The following is a 21025-nucleotide window of genomic DNA, read 5'->3' as shown; positions in this document are numbered from 1 at the left end:
CCTATTTATCTACATGGTTTAAAATTATGTCTTACAAACTTTTACTTTGGGGAATGGAGTATAATTGATGAGTTCATCTCCAAAACTTTTACCTGTCATTGCCCAAAACCCCTTGTAACTTATACAATTTTACAGATTATCCATAGCAAACTAGCAATGTACGGAGTACTAAACCAGCCGTTGTTGATTCGATCTATATTTATAAGCCAATAAGCTGTTAGACAATGCAACTCGGAACAAAAAGCCACAGGCTTAAAATAAAACAATACAAGCTAGAAAGCCAGCTCGTAAATAATATAAAGATTTTTAGCTTGTTTGTTACCGCAGCTCAGGTTCAACAACAAAACAAACCTAAATAAGTCAGACTTATACCTGTGAAGCTATAGCCCTAGCCTACGTATTTCATCATTAACTTACATTTTACAATTCGAGCACACGATATGACCAAATGAATTCACATTTAGCCATCCGGCCGATTAGATCGCTTAAAAAGTTTTGTGAAACGTTTATAAAAAAAGATAAACATCATGGCGAACGTTCATATGTAAATACCGTTGTCCTGCCCAGCACAAAGAGAACCAAAGACAGCTGGATAAAGAAGATTGTGTTTATAAGACTACGGTCCACTGTCCAACCATACAAAGTAATCCCTCCAGGATTGTTCTGCAGATACATCACTGCAAAAAAAGGTTCAACATCATTTGAATAAAGGGTCTGAATTTGGAAAGTCATAAGTTTGACCTAAGAAATTAAGTCATATTCATGCATTCAACTATTCATATCAACTTTGTGAATAATGAGAAAATAGATTAACCAAGGACGCACTAACTGAAAATTATACTTCATGTTTGCTAATAATGATTCAGGGATTAGGGATTGCTTACCAAATGCTTGTCTTCTATGGTATGAAGACAAAGAAGAAGACAGTTGCATGTTTGTAGGGAGTGGGATATAATTCATTGCCTCCAAATCACTTTCCGAAGACACGGCAGTTATCGCTCCATTGTTAAGTCTCATATGAGACCTCTCATCTGGACCACATGATGCCAAAGCATGCCATCTAGCTGCTAGTGCTGCAACGCCTTGAGCCCGGTGGGAAATCTTAGCAGCAGCATTCAAACACAAAATCACTCCCACAACCTGTGATATAGACGACACCTAAATGCACCAAGAGACGTTCAACTTCATCAATGTTGAAACAGTATAGGGTATAATAAAGGAAATGGATCACATCAATCAAATATGTCGAAAGTTGTCCAAAATGTACTTCTAATGCATATAACTATTGTGCCCAAAAAATATATTTTATTTGGAAAATCATATAAGCTTTAAAATCTATATGGAACACTAATTAATTTTAAACTTTGAACAAAAACTGTTTTAAACCAACTTAACACAAACCATCCAAAAGTGAAAACCCACCCATTTTGCCACCTTTAAAGTAGGTCTTGGTGTTAAACTTACCGCAAAATCACCTCCATTTATGAAAGTTACTTTGTTACTGTTTTCTGTGATTTGGAATAACATTGCAAATTGGCTAGATGTGACAACCGCGAACACAAGGAGGAGATAAATCCGGAACCTATGGCTTATCTTTGACAGATCATGCCTTAAACGGGCATGCTCCTCTATGAATACCAGAACATCCGTTTCTGTTTCCAAGAGTCTCCCATAATCATCGAAGTGGATAATTTGCAAGTTACAGACCAAATGGAACACGAGGCATGATGATAAATAGATAAAGTTCACGTAAGCCCATGAGAAAGTCAAAGCAATGAGAATACTAAAAGACTTCCACCATGACTCATGGTGCATGTACATAAGACGAATGAATTCACGTGCAATCTTCAAGCTAAGACATGGAAGAACCCATAAAACTAACAAACGCATAGATTCCTGTCATAATAAAAAAAACCTTGATAAGTCTATTTAGTTTATGATTGCCATTGAAAAACACATCATTAACAAATCAGACTTCCTCCATTCCTATAAGAAAAGATTTACACTTGGACTCTAGGGGAGGAACAGGAGAAAAGGGTCTTTCATAAGATACCAAGGATATGAACGATTCAAGTGCTGATATGTTTCCTGATGCATCTTTTGTTACACCTTCATGCACCAAAAATCTGACGCATCAGTTTGAGACAAGATGTAACATCAAGGTCTAAAATTGATGCAAACATGTTTCAGCACCATAATCTTCCTAGTTTCTTTTTACCTTGTAAGTGCTGTTTTCTCCTATACCTAAATTCTTTCCAATAAAACAGATTAGCTGATTCTGATGATTCGAAATTCCAAAAAAGAGATCATTATCACTGATCCTCCCTTCCTTTACGCCCAACGAAAAACATTGTTTCTTTTTTTACAGTTGATTATCTATTTCAAATTACTTGGTATCACAAAAAAATGATGAGGGTTAACCCCTCAATCCTTTAATGCTAACAGGGAGCGAGTATATACAGCAACTTACAGTTACCTCTAGGCTTTCTACAGTAAATTACACTATGAAACATTTGTGACCGGCCCTCTGGCGGCATCCACCGACCTGTCCCATGGCCAACACAATGGCGGAACCAGGATTAAATGTGACCCGTAGCCCAAATTTTTTTTACTAACATTGTATCGCGCAAAGTGACGATAACGTTTAGATTGTTACAAATATTAACACTTTATTAAGGATTTTTGTCTATTTTTGATTGGTTTTCGAGAGTTTTTGACACTTTCGGTCGTATCCTTTGCATATTTATTAGCACAAATACATATTTATAAGTTATATTGATAAAAAAATCTTTCAAAAGTATAAAATCAGTTACATTGACCGGTATCCTATATTTATTTGACTCGTAGCATCAATTAAAAACTACATCATTTTTCAGAAAAATTATACTACAAAAACTTAACAGACACTTAGCCTCGGCTACCCCTCGCTTACATGTAGTTCCGCCTGTGGGCCAACATGGCAGAGATAAATTATGTAACGTTATGTTTAAAGGGACATGGGCATGGAATTAAAACCATGACCTCGTCTTTATGTAATCATCACAAAGACAATTGCACAATATATATATACATATATGGGAAAAAGGAATATAAGGCTGTCGGTGTGGAACCCTCACATACTAATATTTTATTATTTATTGTTTAATAAATAAATGCCTGAGTCCCCCATGATTTTCATGGTTTAAAAAATTAATATGTGAGTGTACGGCATTTAAGCTTAGGTGTCTAACAGCCTTATATTCCCATCCCATATATATATATATATAGGGGCGGGTTAGATTAGGGACTCCTTATTTTAGGGACTGTTAAGGACTCGATCTAGACCGTCCATTTTCATCGGATCTAATCACCACTGATCATCTCCGGCGACATCTCCGGCGAGACTTACACATGTGTAAGTACATGTGTAAGTTGAATAAAAATTATGATTCGGAGCGGGCTTCGCCCTTAAGAATATTCATAAACCAAAGCTGGTGGGGGTGATAGGTCATTGAGGGTGATAGGTCATAGGGGGTAACCGGTGATGGGTGATCTACCTAAAAAAAATTGTACTTAAAACATGTGTAAGTTACTTACACATGTGTAAGTCTCGCCGGAGATGGTCGCCGTCGCCGGAGGATCATGGTGGTGGTCGGAGATGATCATGGTGATGGTGGTGGTGGTGGTCAGAGATGATGTTGGTGGTGGCCGGAGAAGGAGGTAGAAGGAGTCCCTAACAGTCCCTAAAATAAGAAGTCCCTACTTTTCCCTATATATATATCTATACTTCTATACTATATTATAAAGCAAATTCACTTTTCAACTTTCAACATTCAATTCAACAATATACACATATTAATGCATAATGTACCATACATCAATGCATACAACTTTCTCTCTCCTCCATAAATCATTTTATTCCTCTAATTCTTTCAAAATCTTTTATCTCAAAAACCGTACATCGATAAATTATAAAAATTATATGGGTGTTCTTAAAATTTCATGCTCTTTCATTAGAGATGTCATTCGATATACTTTCGACGAATTTTTAAATCCGAGTGTGGAGCCCGTACGACTAAGGCATTTGACTATGACACTCTATGACATATAACCTCCTATGACCAATCACACTTTATGACCTATCACCCTCATCATTTTACCGCCGCAACGCGCGGGTACTTGTTCTCGTATATATATAAAGAACCAAACTTTATGCAAAAAATAGTCATAACGAATCCATAGAATAATCCAATATAGACTATAATAATGAAACCTACATAAGTACTTAGAAAATTTGAGACATATATGTACTTACAGAAATCTTCTGAATATACTCCTTTGAGAACCTTTCAACATGGCCATTATACTGATCAACAAACAAAAACTTCCTAATCCCATATTTTCTCAAATTATGTGAAAGACAAAGCAAAGCAACAGCAGCCAAACAAGCATGAGAAGCAACAATAACAAGCTCAAAACCTTTTATTTGATAAACATCACACCTCAAACAGTTGGCTGTCACTAAAAGTATAACAACAGGAATCAAAACCCCAATTACCAAAAAAGTTAACCAACAAATCCCAAACCTCAAATATGAAGATTGATCAAACCCCAACAAATTTAAATAAAAAAGCAGCCTTTTTAAGCTTTGATCAAGCTGCGTCTCATGGTTTTCTTGATTTTGTTCAGCTGGATGAAGAGGGACTGATAATGGATCATTTATGCATTGTATAATTTGTTCATTTGGGAAGATTTGGGTATGATTAGTTAAAGGGGTTTTGATATCTTGTTGTTTTGATTCCTGTTGTATTGGAGTTGGGGAGTGATTTGACATTTGACACAACCAGTTCGCTTTTTAGGAGAAAATCTTACAGTATTTTGTTGTCTGTTTGTGTATGTGTGTGGAAAATTTGGAAATCATAAAGTTTGGATTAAGGGACGTACTTATAAAGGAAAAAGAAAGATTGCTTGCAATGTTTCATATTTAATATCTTTACTTTTTTTTTCTTTCTGGTTTCAATTTTTTCTTCTTTTTACACAAATACTCCGTGTTTAATTTTTATTTTTCCAATATGGAGCATTGATGATTGATGGTTTAGGTAACTAGGTTGACTAGTTACAGTTTGACCTATGTATGTTTGACTTAAATTTATAAATTTTTTTTTTTTTTTTTAGAGTTAGAGTCAAAAAACGTCCTTATGGTTTGTTGTTTTTGCAGTTTTTATTCATGTCGGGCCAAAATCATCCATATGGTTTGCATTTTGTTTATGCCGTTATAACTTTTCCGTTAACCCCCTCACAGAGAAGTTTTGTCTTTTCATCCATCTTCAATTCTTCATCTTCCCAAACAACAAACCCATGACTCTTTTAGAGTTAAGTACAAAAATTGTTCCGATGATTTGTCAGTTTTGCATTTTTCATCATCGTCAACAACAAATACATGAACTTTTTAAAAACAAGAATTTAATCCAAAAACAAATCAAACTCAAATCAAAAACCTATATATAGTTATATACCTACATATGAAGATCTAGTCAATCACCTCCAAGTGAAAACACCTATATATGATAATCTGGTCATCTTCCCCTTTTAACCCGTGTTAAATGGGTTTTCAAAAAGATAAATCCTAGTTAAAATGGTAAAGATGACCAAATCTTCATATGCATTTGAAGATGATCGGTTGACTAAATCCTCATATGTAGGTATATATAGGTTTTTTTATTTGAGTTTGTTTTTGTTTTTAGATTATATTCTTGTTTAGAGGTTGGGGATGAAAAGTTCTCATGGCTTTGTTGATGACAAGGATGAAAACTGTAAAAATGACAAACCATTAGGACAATTTTTGCATTTAACAACTCAAACCTTTTATTTGATAAATATCACACCTCAATAGTTAGCTGTCACTAGAAGTATAACAACAGGGATCAAAACCCCAATTACCAAAAAGGTTAACCAGCAAATTCCAAACCTCAAAAATGAAGATTGATTAAACCCCAACAAATTAAAATAAAAAGGCAACCTTTTTAAGTTTTTATCAAAATGGGTCTCATGGTTTTCTTGATTTTAATAGATCATTTATGCATTGTATAATTTGTTCATTTGGGAAGATTTGGGTATGATTAGTTAAAGGGGTTTGATTGAATCGATCGGGGTACCCACCCCTCTCTTGCTGGTTTCATAGATCTGTATGCTTTACTCGAGGGTACGTCTCTGATATCTTGTTGTTTTGATTTCTGCTATATTGGAATAGGGGAGTGATTTGACATTTGACACTAGTTCGCTTTTAGGAGAAAATACTAGAGGGTGCCCAATACCCTCGCCCGTCTGCTCGTTCGACTGCCAAGGACAAGTCCACACCGTTGGGCGGGACTCGTCCACCGTTCGTCCGATGGTCTCATCTGCCTGTTTCGTTCCTGCAGGGACAAGTGTTTGTGTGTGAATTTGTTTTTTTTATGTCCAACGGCTAGTAAAAGGGAAAGGACAAAAAAAAATTAACTTTCAAAAGTTGGCAAAACAGGTCCCTAAAACGACTGTTTTGACCAACTGCAGTTCAAAAAGTTAACACTTTTAGTCCTTTAACGGCTAGTTTTGAAAAGGCCTATATATACACCTCCATAAGCACTAAAACACGCATTACTTTCATTATTCAGATATATTAACACATACCAATCCACTTTAAGCACAAATCATGTCAAACTTCAACAACAAAAAAGCCGACGACTTCTTCTTTAACGATGTGAACGATTTGAATCAATCGTTCCCTAACCAACCACTACCACAACTGTTCATCCCACATCCAAATGACCCCGTTAACATCAATTCATGGCAGCTTATTATGCTTCACTTACTGCTTCACAAGCCCCTAATTTCTACCATTGGGGGGTCTTCGTTAGCAAGAGCTTTTCAACAACCTGATCAAAACTCCTTTCCCATGTCACAATCTAACCCCACACCTGAATCTGCTCCCACACCCGAATCTGTTCCCACCCCCTAATCCATTCCTGAAACACAACCAAAGAAGGGTCGTGTCTAAAGCATGGCCAAACCCACCAAGAAAGGCAAACAACCAAGAGAACCTGCTGCAAACTCGTCACATTGAAGCGATCTTGAGATGAAAGTTCTCACTGAGTGTTGGATCGATGCTACAGAAGATCCAATAGTTGGAAAAGACCAATCGATTGATTGTTTTGGGGGGAAATCATTGAGAAGTACAATGCAAGATTCCCCAACAACCCAAGAAATCACAATCAAATTAGTGGCAAATGAAGAAAGATCAAAACAAATGTGGCAAAGTTCAATGCAATCTGGAAAGGCTATGATGATCATCGATGTAGTGGTGAGAATGATGACCAAGTTATGGAGGAAGCACGTGTAGAGTACTTTACTCAAACCAAAACTCAGTTTACCATGTACGAGTGTTGGTTGCTTGTGAAAGATAAGCCAAAGTTTTTCGCTCCATCCGCTCATGATGTTCTGGGGCGAAACCTGCATAAAAGGAAAAACATTCTTAATGTTGTTGATAGTGACGAGGAGGAGGAGGAGACCCAATACGAGCCAGAGGACCTTGGTGATAATAACTTTTTCGGCTCGGATACGTATACGCGCCCCCTAAGTCAAAGGCTTCACAAACATCTGCTTCTTCCGATGCGGGGTCTGCTCATTCTTCAGCTTCCGACCTAGCCGCCCGACTCGACGGACTTGGGTGTAAAAAAGAGGCAGTGCTTGATGAACAACAACAATCTTTGGCTGCCATTCGTGAGGAAGAAAGGAAGCGCACCATGTATTCGACTCTTTCGTTCATGGGCCAAATAGAGTGTGATGAAGAGAAGAAGAGGTACATCAAGGAAGCCAAAAAGAAACTCATGGCGAAGTACAAAAACTTCCTATTCGGTCCCAATTAGTTCAGGTTTAGTTTAGTTTTTTAAAAAAATAAAAATGTCGTCGTGTTTTTTTTTTCTTCCCATTTTTAGGTTGTGTGGTTTTTTTTAAATTGTACTTTGTTTTTTATTTTTATGTTCTAAATGTATTTTATTTTTATTTTTAATGAACTTGTGTCTTTTATTAATTATTTGTGTTAATGGACTAAAATGTACTTTATTTATAGTTTAAAGGGTTAAAAGTGTAAAGTTTAGCTATAATGGTAAAATTAAATAATTGGTGGTTTAAGATTAGTCCTTGAGGAATGAGTGCATTGGTGTGTTTTGGGGGATTAGTTATTGGAGTGCTTTTTGCTGATGTGGCACTGACAGGGACTAGTCCTTGAGGGTTGAGTGGTGGGTATTGGGTAACCTCTTACAATATTTTGTTGTCTGTTTGTTTGTGTGTGTGAAAAATTGGAAATCATTAAGTTTGGATTAAGGGACGTACTTATAAAAGAAAAAGAAAGATTGCTTGCAATGTTTCATGTTTAATATCTTTACTTTTTTCTTTATGTTTTCAATTTTTTCATTCTTTTTACACAAATACTCCGTATTTTATTTTTATTTTTCCGCATTGATGATTGATGGCTTAGGCTCACTAGTTACAGTTTGACCTGCTGTATGTTTGACCTTTATTTATTATTTTAATATTATTCACTCAACTTCGGCGAGTGAGCTTACAAAAATCGTATGATAATTACATGATATCAAATTTACATCAATCCTCTAAAGTAGTTGTTTTATATATATTGATTTATTCCTTAACCATAAAAATCTTAATGTTTTCACACTTTTAAAGATCGAATTTTTGCTAATCTTTAAATTAGAGCATTTCTTTTCATTTCTCACTTCCCAAATGTTCCGACAAGTCACCACGATAGTACCTTTCAATGCTTTCTTCTTCTTGCTTTCTATTCCCACGAACTCGTGCAAATCAATTAAGGTTTTGACCCCAAAAACAAAATACATGTTTGTGTTAACCCATCTATCAATCTCGTCCCAAACAGCCATGGTAACCTCACAAGAGCAAAGCAAGTGATCCACCATATTCTTCCCAATCTTACATAAGACACAGGGCCGGCTATTGGGTGGTTCATATGGTATTTTATTATTATTGTCAAAAACACTTATCGACTTAATACTATGCTATAGTATTTTATTATTGATTCGCTATATTAGAGGCCCAAAATCTTTTTTTATCCAAACCCCGAAAAATTTTTATATCCTCGAAGACAGCAATAATAAGACACGCCTTGTATTTCCAAACATGCAATTTCTTGGTTGAAGTGCAATGAAAGTTTGGATTTTGTCCATAATCGATTTCCACATAAAAATATTACACTTCTTGTAATCCAACAGACCATTTGAAGCCGAAACTATTCCTCACCGTCACGTTCCCCATTTTATTTCTACTTTAGTATCACTAGTATTGAACACTTCGGTTAGATTGTATGGCCATGGTATTAGGGTTTATAAAATTTGTTTAAACATAATTAAAAGTACATATAATTTATAGGTTCATTAAAGTAACCAAGTTACTTTTTTTTCTCTTTTAATGCTATTGTAATAAGACCTGCATATTCGGGTTTTTACTCTTTTTTCCGGTATATTTTTTTAAAAATCATTTTATATTCCTAACGTGATTATGCATAAATTTTCCATACTTTTTTTCCTCTTTATTGTCTCTCAAAACCCAGACCATCTTTATTTTTCAAATTCTTTTTTCAATATTTTTGCTTGCCCTGTCACACTCTCCACCAAAGTACCAAGTACCAACCAACTACTTGCCCCTTGACCATTCACTACACCACCGCCATTTAACGCAAAAGCAAAAGCGTCACGCTGCGTAATATCAACGCTGTTGATCTCTATCTAGAACAAAAGAAAATTGTTGGAATATGGAGAGTATCTGCATCCCCTTATTTATGCCTTCAATCCATATCATAAACTTTGATTGATATTACTCCCCCCAGATTGCTTGGTCAAATTAGTCACGCTTTCTTTAATAGGTCACATAAGCATAGTAAAATCACCACTTCTCGGTAAGTTAACAGTGTATGGGGCGTGTAGAAACTTTCCAAGGCATTGTCAATGCATTGTTTCCTTTTACATTTCAACTCATGTAAGGTTCTTTACGTAATGCAAACAAACAAAACACGAAATAAAGCTCTCACAAATTTCTAGTGTAACAAACAAGACTTTTATTCAGGTCTTTCAAGTATCTCAGCAACTCAACCAGCTGCCGTGCATAATGCTTAGAAAGATGAAAAACTGTTGCGGAGACTTCAATGGTGAAGTGCCAATCCGATCCAAATGTTGTACCGGGTTAGATAAGGTTAAGATAATCAAAAATGAACACACACAAAAAAAAGTAAGAATAAAAAAAGAAAGCCGCATTTCCATCAAGACAAAACTTTCTGAACCTCAACAGTCACCTCCTTCGGGGGTTTCTCTGCAGGAAGCTTTGCAACTACACCCTTCTTGTTGTAGTAGTCTATCACCTACAGTTTAAACCAAAAGCAGGGTTTTTAAGAGCATTTGATGAGAATAATAGACATGTGGCCATCTACTTGAACTAGATTGTGAATCCCATCTTTGTTCATGTGTGAAGCTACTATTTACATCTTATAAATCCTAATACCATAACACTTGACCAAAAGATGAAAACATTAAATGTTCAAACCAGCTAAGGTCTAAATATCAATATATAGCAGCTTCATAAATCAAAAAACGCTGAAAGAGTTAAATGGGGTCTGCAGGGCACCCAACCTGACTCACCCATAAATCCATAATGCCATCTCTGCAACATACCCTTTAAGTGTTCAGTTAAATGACTACCCACTATCATCAGTTCAACAGAACATATATTGATGTGGTGAATATTGATTCAAGTCCAAAAGGTACTCTAGACACTTAAAATACAGTAATAAATCTACCCTTAAGAAAATGTGACAAGTACATTGATGGAACTTTAATCTTGGTGCAACTTTTCAGAAGAAGATGAAGTACACATGGACTTACAGGTTCGGTTTGGCGGTGAAAAGCCTCCAGCCTTGACTTAAGAACCGCTGCAGTGTCATCTTTCCGTTGCATTAAAGGCTCTCCGGTAACCTACATCAAGAAGAAACAATTTAGTGCATGCTAACAGAAGTCAGTTCTGAAGCAACTTCAATATATCATTCAAAAGCAGGACAAAACGTACTGCTCCCTCGTTACCAAAAACTGCTGTTATTCCAATTCTCTGTCTTAAAAGATTGCAGCACTTGCTTTTTTCATAGGTTTTAAAACAACAGTTACATATAAAAAGGATGTTGCTGATCTGGATGAACACTATACCCCTGTTTGTTTAGTACTTAAGATTATACAAGACATACTCAAACATTTTTCTTGACCTATTGACAATCAAAGGTTACAGTCTTCATGTCACAAAAGGATCAACACTTTGTAGCATCTTAAATGCATTTGTAGGTATTGCTAATCCTTTTTTTATCCACTAAATATGCGTACATATAAACACATGAGCAATAAACCTAGTTGAACAACATATAACAATAAACTAACAATTTAGAAGGAAGGAGGGAAGAAGTGAGTTCTTTGTGCAATTCATCTCGCTAAGATACATCCAAGGGGACCAAAATTAACACATGGTTTTAGGAATCTGTCAACTGTTTCTCAACTAGTCTCGGTATCTTTTACTTATGACAACATGAAAAAAATTGACCCAAAACTATAACATTTGTGTTTTTGAAAAGTTAATCAACTAATAGTTATGTATAACTTAGATAAATACTTTCCACCAAAGAATATGTTGTTATTTCAATGAGATCCCAAATTTACTGCAAAAAAATTCATTAGAAGAAAGAAGTAAGGGATATCTTGTAGCTCACATCATCAACGCCAGGCACCTTAGGAGGTGCAAACTTTGTGTGGTATGTTCTGCCACTAGAAGCATGGATCCAACGACCAGTAATTCTTTCTTCCAAGATGGAGTCATCAATTGCAAAATCAAGCACTTTATCGATCTTGGTTCCTTGCTTCTCAAGCATCTCATCAAGCTGTAGGAAAAAAATAATTCAAGGGTCTAACATTATTCGCATATTCTATCAAAGCATTTAAATACTTAATATCTTAATGAAGGCAATGATGTAAACGAATTGAGAAATGAAAAACAATCATGAGACCTTCTCTGCTTGGGCAACTGTTCTCGGGAAACCATCAAGAATAAATCCTTTTTGACACGATGGCTTCTTCATAGCATCATCAATGATCCCAACCACCAAGTCATCAGAAACTAGCTCTCCCTGACAAAACATCATTTGAAATGAGTCAGCCCATAGATTCAACCCATACCAACTATAACTGAGACAAACATATGGCCAACCATACCTTCTCCATGGTTTCCTTGGCTATAATCCCGAGTGGGGTTTTAGCTGCCACAGCTGCTCTCAACATATCGCCAGTTGCCAAGTGACACAGACAGTATTCATCCTTAATGATGGGAGATTGAGTACCTTTTCCAGACCCAGGTGGACCTACATTTCATTCATTCATTCACTCATAAACCAGTAAACATTTTCAAAACGGGCCCCATGATAACTATTTGTCTATTCCAACTCTAAGACGTAACAAAGTAGCATTTTTTACAATTGCAAACAGTCACATACATCAAATACTAAACACCACGCAGCCATAATCTAACAATCAAGGTTACATCTTGAGATCAGAGAACTATTTTTGTTTACACATTAAGTTTTTACAACTTCATATTTCTAATACCTGGTGAATTATTAAATGGTGTGGAAAAATTTGCCTTTCAAACAAACGATCCTTGTCATAAAGTTTGATGTAGCAGTAAAATTCAATCACAAATCCTTAAAACTTCTTTAAAAGAGGTTGAAGTTCAACAACCCCAACCAGCCCATGCCAGACCGCGTTAAACCCATCACTATCAAGTTCGCCTGATGGCCTGTTCAGATGGTACACAACCAACAAATCCACATTCAATCCTTCATTGGGGAATTTTCATATAAATTACTTTCCTCCTTGACTCTGGGTGGGAATTGAACCCAATATACTTTTCAAATTAATCCGTTTCCGGACGCAATACGCTCAATGCTACAAAGTACAAACCCTTCTAATCGACCAACCCCACAAAATTCATGGCAGAAAAACATTCACAGATCTAAATAACCAAACCCCACCAATTAAAAAACAAAATACATAATTAAAGATCAAAACTTTAAACTTATCTAGAAACAATAATGTAAATCAAGAAAGTGGGTACTCTAATTCATGGCATGATTTGCAGATCTTAACAACCAAAACCCTAAATTTTATTAAATCGGAGAAGTAGAAGTACCAATAAGAATGAGACGTTTGTCAGGCTTGGAAGAGCATTTGAATCGGCGAAGGAGTTCAGTCATGATGTCCACGGAAGGTACGTCTTCCAATGAGCTGCTGCTTGCCATTGTATCTACAATGAAGAAAAAATATGTTGGACGATATTTGGAGTGATTTTATTTATATATTTATATAATAATTTTATATATAAAGGGGAAGGGGGTAGTAGGTGCACCCACCACTTTTTGAATAAAAATATTAAGTTAGAAAGATGATATCAGATGAGATGATGATGAAGAAGATGATGAAGGCGGGTTTTTCAAAGAAAGCGCACTTCTTTTTCCTTTTTACAGTATAACTTTTCTTTCTCCCTTTGCAAACGAAAAAAAAAAGATCAGTCTTTTCTTAAGATTAGAGTCTTTTCTTAAGATTGATCTTCTTTAAAGAGTACGTAGATGCGTTATTTTTTATCGAGATGATACGAAGATAGTGACTTTTGGATTTAGACAAATGTGTAACATGTTACTTTTTTCTTTTCTTTTTTCAAATTACTTATAATAGAGAATTCGAAACTAGTCAAATACAAATTCATATATTTGATTGTTAACGGTAATGGTAAAGTCAAGATTTTGATTATGGAATCGACAAACAATTTTTATAATACTAAAAAACATAGAATTAATCACAAAATTAAATTACATCAGTATGAGGCTGTCAATTGTCTTTAAAACTAAATAAATATATAAAGGTAATATTATAAATATAGAATTTTATATACATTGTGAAATTATCATGTCAACCTTTGACCACCACATAGCTCTAATTGACACCGTTGTTTGGTTAATGGTAACAAGATCTAACTTAGATAACTGATTATCCGTTGTTAAGTTGGGACAATAAAAGGTTTATTTCTATTTTAAAAAATCACTTGTGAAAAGAATGTAGTTAATTTATGGTGATTTCAAATTTTGTACATGGCCACTAAATTTGCATGATCAAATATTAGTGGGATATGAAACTTGCATGACTCTTACTTGTCTTACATATGTATTGATTATCGATTGAGGAGTATTTAGACGAACTACCTGTATTGAGATACTATCCAACAATCTAGTAACGTACTGCTAGTCTGCTAGAGTGAACCACGTAGATGTATGTATGATCACGTACTTATTGTGTAACGCTTCTATCACATCCTAGTTAATATAACGAGACAAAGTACCCGTGCATTGCGGCGGGAGATGATGGGGTGATGGATCATAGATTATGATAGATAATAGAAGGTGATAGGTTATAGAGTGTGATAGCAAATGCCGTAGCCGTCCGGGTTCCGCCCTCGAATTTAAAAATTCGTCGAAAGTATATCGAATGACATATTCTAATGAAAGAGCATGAAATTTTAAGAACACCCATATAATTTTTATAACTTATCGATTTATAATTTTTGAAATAAAAGATTTTGAATGAATTAGAAAAATAAAATGATTTATGGAGGATAGGGAAAAATAAATGGTTGCAATTTGAGAAGAAAAAAAAAATGAGTGGTTGAGATTTTTTTTAAGGGTTTTACAGTATATGAATGTTGAATGTTGAAAAATTAAAAGTTCAAAAGTGGATTTGCTTTATAATATAGTATAGATACATATAATACGTCAAGAGATATGTAACTCGTTAGTCGACTTTTTCACATATGTCCATGGTAGATAGCGTATTGTATTGTTAAGAGTTACGACTTGCTATCTTAATATATACTATAAGACAGTTGAACTAATAACTAATTAACCAATCACATCGTTCGATTTCATCAGATTGACTTTTGATGATGTCATCATTTAGATAAACTACAAATTAAAAATCCTAATAATCATTATCCAAAAATATGATTATATTAATATTTATATTAGAGTTAAGTACTTTTTTTGTCCCTGTGGTTTATCGTTTTATCACTTTTCGTCCTCGCCGTTAACTTTTGGCTAAAATCATCCCGTGGTTTGCATTTCGTCCCTGTATCCGTTAACCCCTCACGTGCTTTGGACGTGAGGGACATTTATGTCTTTTCACCCATCTTCCATTGTTCTTCGTAGCAACCCAGATTCTGTATCTCATCTTCATATAAACCCATAATCCGGTCTAATAACAACCACCACTTCCATATACAACCACCGCCTCCTCCATTAACACAAATCAATATATACACAATCAACACACGCAATTAGTCACACACACAACCTCATATTAGATCTAAAAATTTTTCAACAATATTAATTCCGATTAGATCTAAAATCAACAAACATAATACAAAACAGGTGCCTCGTAATCCGTACAATTAGCGGCAGATGATTAAGATAAAGAAGAAAATGATGAACAACAACAAACACACTACACACATAAAACCAACAGACAAACAACAATCGAAGAAGTGGCGTGATATTGAAATGTATATTTGTCCCTTGGCAGCTGGCCACTTTTCCGGCCTATATCCGTACACACAGTTCATCTTCTAGATGTATATATCTTCTCTCAAAAAACCTAAAAAAGGTAATGATCTTATATATATAAGATACATATATATGCGTATATATATGATATTGAAATAGTGAGGGAATAATAATGATGGTGGTTGTACAATCTATTAGGCAGCTTAGTGGTGCTGTATGGATTGATGTGAAAATACAGATTGTAATGTACATATGCAAGATAAGGTTTTTTAATTTTTAAGAATTTAATCATTGATATAGATGTAGATATGGATGGGTTTTTTTTTAATCTTAAAGATATATTTTTTGTTTTTTTTATGTTTATGGATTTTATGATGATGAGACGAAATTGCCCCTCACGTGACTTGCATGTGAGGGGATTAACGGCAAAGTGATAACGGCAGGGACGAAATGTAAACAACGTGGATGATTTTAGCCAAAAGTTAACGGCGAGGACGAAAAGTGATAAAACGATAAACCACAGGGATGAAAAAAGTACTTAACTCTTTATATTAATTTGTATAAAAAATCTCATTAATTTACACTTTTTTGTTTTCCATCAATAATTTACACTTTTTAGCCCTGAATACTTAATTTATATTTATAGGCTAATAATGACAGTGAGAAACATATGATTATTGTACTACAGCTTGTAAAATATAACACTTAAAACCGTGTTTTTTTAAAATTGTAAGCTTTTATGACTTAAATGTATGAAGATCTGACATTGTTAATATTGTAAATCCTGTGTCCAGTGTGGGACACGGGTCTAAAATCTAGTAGGTTAACTATTTGAAACATGCAAAGTTTAAATGATAACTCAAGTTATTAGCTGGGGTATTTGTAGTGACATTTTTCTCATAGATTTTTGAAATTATTATGAATGCTTCATAGAAAAAACTTTCAATAACGATTATTTGAAAATTTGTGTAAAATTTTGTGAAACAGTTAGACGAACACTTTCCTTCAATGTTTTTTTTTCTTTTATTGACAAATATTCACTTTGGGATAGGTGAAAACCACTTATCAAAGTCTGATTTGAGAAGTACATGTTCTCACAACTACGATTCGTACCTTTGTGTCATTTTTGTCTTATCTAAAAGACAAAGAAACTTTGTTTGTATTTATCAGTAACTACTGATGAATCAACATAATACTTGGGAAAACGTTGTATCAATAAATTCTTCTAAGTCTTTTGAGACTTGTTCATTATATCTGTAAGAGCCGCTTTGTTGTATCTTCAAGTTAACATAAATTTAAAGATTTATTCCACAAATCTTTACGTTTTCATCATATTCTTTCTTTGACTTTCAGTTGAATGTTTTATTTGTTGATACTAAGTTTTCCTAATAAAATATACTTAGTATAATGTTTTAACTAATTAAATCCTAAACCCATTTCTAAAATAACAATAGTATTTTAAAGGGATAATGACTTGCGAGTGTAGCTAACTAAGCCAAAATGTCTATATAATGTAACCATCTTTAAAGCCGTCTATGCAATGCAACGAAAAACGAATTTGTGTCTATGTAATGCATGTAACCGGCTAACATACCAGTTGCCGGTCACAATGTAAATTAATACTCCAAACAACTCATAAATTCCTTATCCCATTTAACAAATGATCAAAAATCATTATAGGGAGCGAACTACGAATCTTTAATTCCATCCTCTTTCAATATATACATATACATATATCTTAGAGATTCAATCCCATTTTCTTTCAATAAATACATATACATATATCTTAGAGATTCGTAGTTGGGAACTTAGGTTTTCCTTTCATTAAGCATTTGAAGATTATTGAAAAATACAGAAATGAAGCAATATGTGATGTATGTCTGATCGAAAGAAAGTTTTAATCCCACTTCCAATCTATATCTATTTTCTTTCATGTAATCATGTTATACTTTGTTTTCCCAGATCCACATACATATATCCCACTATATCACCAATTGAACACAATTAATAAATCGTAAAACTCGTCGGAGAACAAGACTTGAAGTCGTACCGCTGCTAAGGAGCTCGCCGGAAAACTAAAATGTTAACAAAATAATGAGATCTCCAACCAACAGTGAGTGGCAGTGGTGTTGGTCTTGTTAACCTCCAATCACCATTATATCATGGCAGTGGTCTTGTGTGTTTGTCGATTTAGTATGTATATATATATATATATCATATATCATATATCATTCTTCACTATGATATGTATATATTCGAATAGGTTGTGTGTGTCTATATTTTGACCGGATGGATTTGTGATATATAATGGAAATTAGATATGTTGGGTTTTGATTTTGATTTGGGTAGATGGATCTTGTGAGATATGCTTCTTTTTAAAAAAAAAAAAATTAGATGGAAGATGAAAAGAAAATTCAAGGGTTTTTATTATAAAAATAAAAGGAAAAAAAATTGGTGACCGATAACCTATAGATTAGCCGGTTACATGCATTACATAGACACAAATATGTTTTTCGTTGCATTGCATAGACGACTTTAAAGATGGTTACATTACATAGACATTTTGGCTTAGTTAGCTACACTCACAGGTCATTATCCATATTATAAATTAAGGGTCATGATCATTTAAAAACTAAAATTTGTGTAAAAATCAGAAAACTGGTCAAACACATTATGATTGGAAACTAAACACAATGTGTTTATAGCTATCCACCACAGCCACCATCATTTTCGAAAATTGTGATATGATACGGACAAAGCCCTTAATCGAACAGTTGCCTCATTCAGGGGGCTTTGCCTTTCTCGGTCGCCGACCTCGAGGCATTTACAAAGGGGTTGGAAGCTGGATGCATATGGGAATGGTGTGGATTTGATGAACGACAATCCAATAATTAACGTAGTGGTTTGATACGGTACGGACGCTGCCCTAGTGTCATGGCTCCACCATGGCGTCGCCTGCCGGAGATTATGGCGGTGGTGGTGGTCAGCTATAAACACATTGTTTTGTTTCCAATCACTGTGTGTTTGACAAGTTTTTTGGTTTTCACACTAATTTGAGTTTTAAAAAAAATTTAACTATAAATTAATATCAAGTTACTACCTTTAATGATTTCAATGTTACAATTCAGGATTTCCAGAGTTAAGTTACTAACTACTTTATTACAATTGAAATGTTTGAGTTAATATAATGTTTGTTTTTAATACACTACCATTTAAGTTTGAAAACAATTTCCTTACACAATAATGGATTAATTTGTCGTTAAAAAAGATTAATAAAAATAAATAAATGTTATGTAATCTTAATTTTAATCTTTATCTTTATATATATATATTAAAAGACAACTGACCTAACTTCAATTGATCAATCATAACTCTTAATTTCTCAAAATTAATTAAATCAACACATGTCTAATTTAATTTACACTTTTTGGTTTTTCATAATCAATTTACACATTTAACCCAATTTAAAAATAATTAATACTTTATTGCATAATGTCTATCTAATAACAAAATATAGCTAAAAGTTATGAAGGTTACATATTTATATCAATATTTTATTTTATATTATTAACTGTAATCAAATTAAATTGTTGTTATTAATAATTGTAATCACACTGTAATTAGGATAATCATTGTTGTTATTAGTAATTAGAATCAAACTATATTAAGGATACATATTTTTCTTATATAAATTGAACATACAAATAAAATCACAACAAAACGAAATCTTTGAAAACATCACGACCAACCACTACTTTTATTGTTTTTAACAATCATGTCTAACGAAAATAAAATTACTTTTTTACAAAACATTAATGAAAACTCAGTCAATAGTGTAATCAAAGTTATATTTTGCTTTTCAATAGGAGTTTGTATGAAAGAAACTTTGTCACACCATCCCGCTTTGATATGATTTAACATTTAGTATTAACATTTGAATATCTCAAAAAAATTAAAAAATAAGTATATTTATACATTTAACGTATAAGTTTTTTTTTGGGTTATTTATGCTAATTCTTATATTGATAATGTTATAAATCCGTGTAATTGACCAATCATATCTCTTAATTTCTCAAAATTAATAAAATCAACACATGTCTAAATTAATTTACACTTTTTGGTTTTTCATTATCAATTTACACTTTAACCCAGTTTAAAGATAATTAAAAATTTATTTGGATTATTACAACTTAATATTTAAATCAATATTTTATTTTATATTATTAATTGTAATCAAACAATGTTGTTGTTATTAGTATTTGTAATCAGACTATGATAATAATAATTATTATTAATTTGAATCAAACTATATTTAAGATGTAAATTCTTCTTATATAAACTGAACCTTATAAATAAAATCATAACACACAAAATATTGAAAACCCCTCGAACCATGTGCTACTTTTATTATTCTTACAAGACATCAATAAAATGTCGGAATACTTTGTATAAAAAAAATCATGTTGCACCATTCAGCCTTGATATGATTACCATTAAGTATTAACATTTGAATATTTCAATTTATTTATAAGTATATTTTATATTTAACATATAAGTATTTTTTTATTTAATATACTAATTTTTATATTGATAATATTGTAAAATTCGTATATTTAATACGAGTATAAAATCTAGTTTTACTACTATCAAAATGTCGTAATATGAGTTAATATAATGTTTGTGTTTATTACACTACCATTTAAGTTTGAAAATAAGTTCATTGACAATAATAGATTAGTTTATTGTTAAAAAGAATTATAATGAAAATAAATTAATGACATGTTATTTTATTGATATTATTTGTTGTTATATGTAGTCAACAAGTCATGTAGAACAAGATATAAAAGTCAAGCACCGCGAAATTGAAGCTGATCTCGTCGACGACGTGGATGATTCAACAAATTCCTTTGACTTTTTTCTTATCAACCTAACTACTTCCCGATAGTGACATATGCAGTTTTGTAATATACCGATATTTAGTTTTTCTTTTGTTTAATTTCCTTTTCATCTTTTGACTTTGACATGCATGTATACTAGCTGGGTGTGTACAAGGAGTCTTATGAGATTTTAAGAGTTTAAAGTTTAAACTACGATTTTTCTTGATAAAAACACCTAGTATTATAAAAACACGTATGAGGATAGTTAAAAACAAAATTTCACATTCTAACTCGAGCTCCCATAGTCCCACTCCAGCTATTTTTACATATGTTAAAAGATAAAGCTTTAGTGTTATGATCAAATAACTCGAGATATCATTACTAAGAAAAACTCTGAAAAAGTTACATATTTGCTATTACGGCGTTGTTTAATGTGATGAAGAATTTCATGGACAATACTCACTAGTCATTA

General features: G+C 33.4%; 2 protein-coding genes across 3 annotated transcripts; both read right to left on the bottom strand.

Annotated features, from left to right (window-relative positions):
* Positions 1 to 252: 252 nt before the first annotated feature.
* LOC122579740 lies at positions 253 to 4910 on the bottom strand. Its single transcript, XM_043751966.1, has 4 exons — positions 4295 to 4910; positions 1465 to 1896; positions 885 to 1158; positions 253 to 677 (listed from the first exon to the last, which is right to left on the bottom strand). Exons 1-4 carry the CDS (start codon positions 4811 to 4813, stop codon positions 526 to 528), a joined length of 1377 nt encoding a protein of 458 aa, XP_043607901.1. The 5' UTR covers positions 4814 to 4910; the 3' UTR covers positions 253 to 525.
* Positions 4911 to 10075: 5165 nt separating this feature from the next.
* LOC122578550 (adenylate kinase 4-like) lies at positions 10076 to 13517 on the bottom strand. 2 transcript variants are annotated; one of them, XM_043750530.1, is made up of 7 exons: positions 13478 to 13517; positions 13258 to 13371; positions 12285 to 12430; positions 12080 to 12199; positions 11786 to 11953; positions 10920 to 11009; positions 10076 to 10399 (listed from the first exon to the last, which is right to left on the bottom strand). In XM_043750530.1, the coding sequence occupies exons 2-7, from the start codon at positions 13364 to 13366 to the stop codon at positions 10301 to 10303; spliced, it is 732 nt and encodes a 243-aa protein (XP_043606465.1). In that variant the 5' UTR covers positions 13367 to 13371; positions 13478 to 13517; the 3' UTR covers positions 10076 to 10300. The 2 variants fall into 2 exon arrangements, with proteins under 2 accessions (XP_043606465.1, XP_043606464.1); XM_043750529.1 differs by lacking the exon at positions 13478 to 13517 and having other exon boundaries at positions 13258 to 13426.
* Between the last annotated feature and the right edge of the window lie 7508 nt (positions 13518 to 21025).

This window comes from Erigeron canadensis, chromosome 8 (assembly GCF_010389155.1).
Source record: "Erigeron canadensis isolate Cc75 chromosome 8, C_canadensis_v1, whole genome shotgun sequence".
Taxonomy (NCBI): Eukaryota; Viridiplantae; Streptophyta; class Magnoliopsida; order Asterales; family Asteraceae; genus Erigeron; species Erigeron canadensis.
Note: the sequence above shows the minus strand (reverse complement) of the source record. Positions and strands in the feature narration are given on the sequence as shown.

Excerpts from the sequence above, each read along its gene's own strand:
- LOC122579740 (XM_043751966.1), bottom strand. The coding sequence starts at position 4,813 with ATGTCAAATCACTCCCCAACTCCAATACAACAGGAATCAAAACAACAA. Across the intron at positions 1,159-1,464 it reads TAAATGGAGGTGATTTTGCG|GTGTCGTCTATATCACAGGT; the intron begins GTAAGTTTAACA and ends TGGTGCATTTAG. Across the intron at positions 678-884 it reads CCATAGAAGACAAGCATTTG|TGATGTATCTGCAGAACAAT; the intron begins GTAAGCAATCCC and ends CTTTTTTTGCAG.
- LOC122578550 (XM_043750530.1), bottom strand. The coding sequence starts at position 13,366 with ATGGCAAGCAGCAGCTCATTGGAAGACGTACCTTCCGTGGACATCATG. Across the intron at positions 12,431-13,257 it reads CAAACGTCTCATTCTTATTG|GTCCACCTGGGTCTGGAAAA; the intron begins GTACTTCTACTT and ends AATGAAATGTAG. Across the intron at positions 11,010-11,785 it reads AGGTGCCTGGCGTTGATGAT|GTTACCGGAGAGCCTTTAAT; the intron begins GTGAGCTACAAG and ends TTCTTGATGTAG.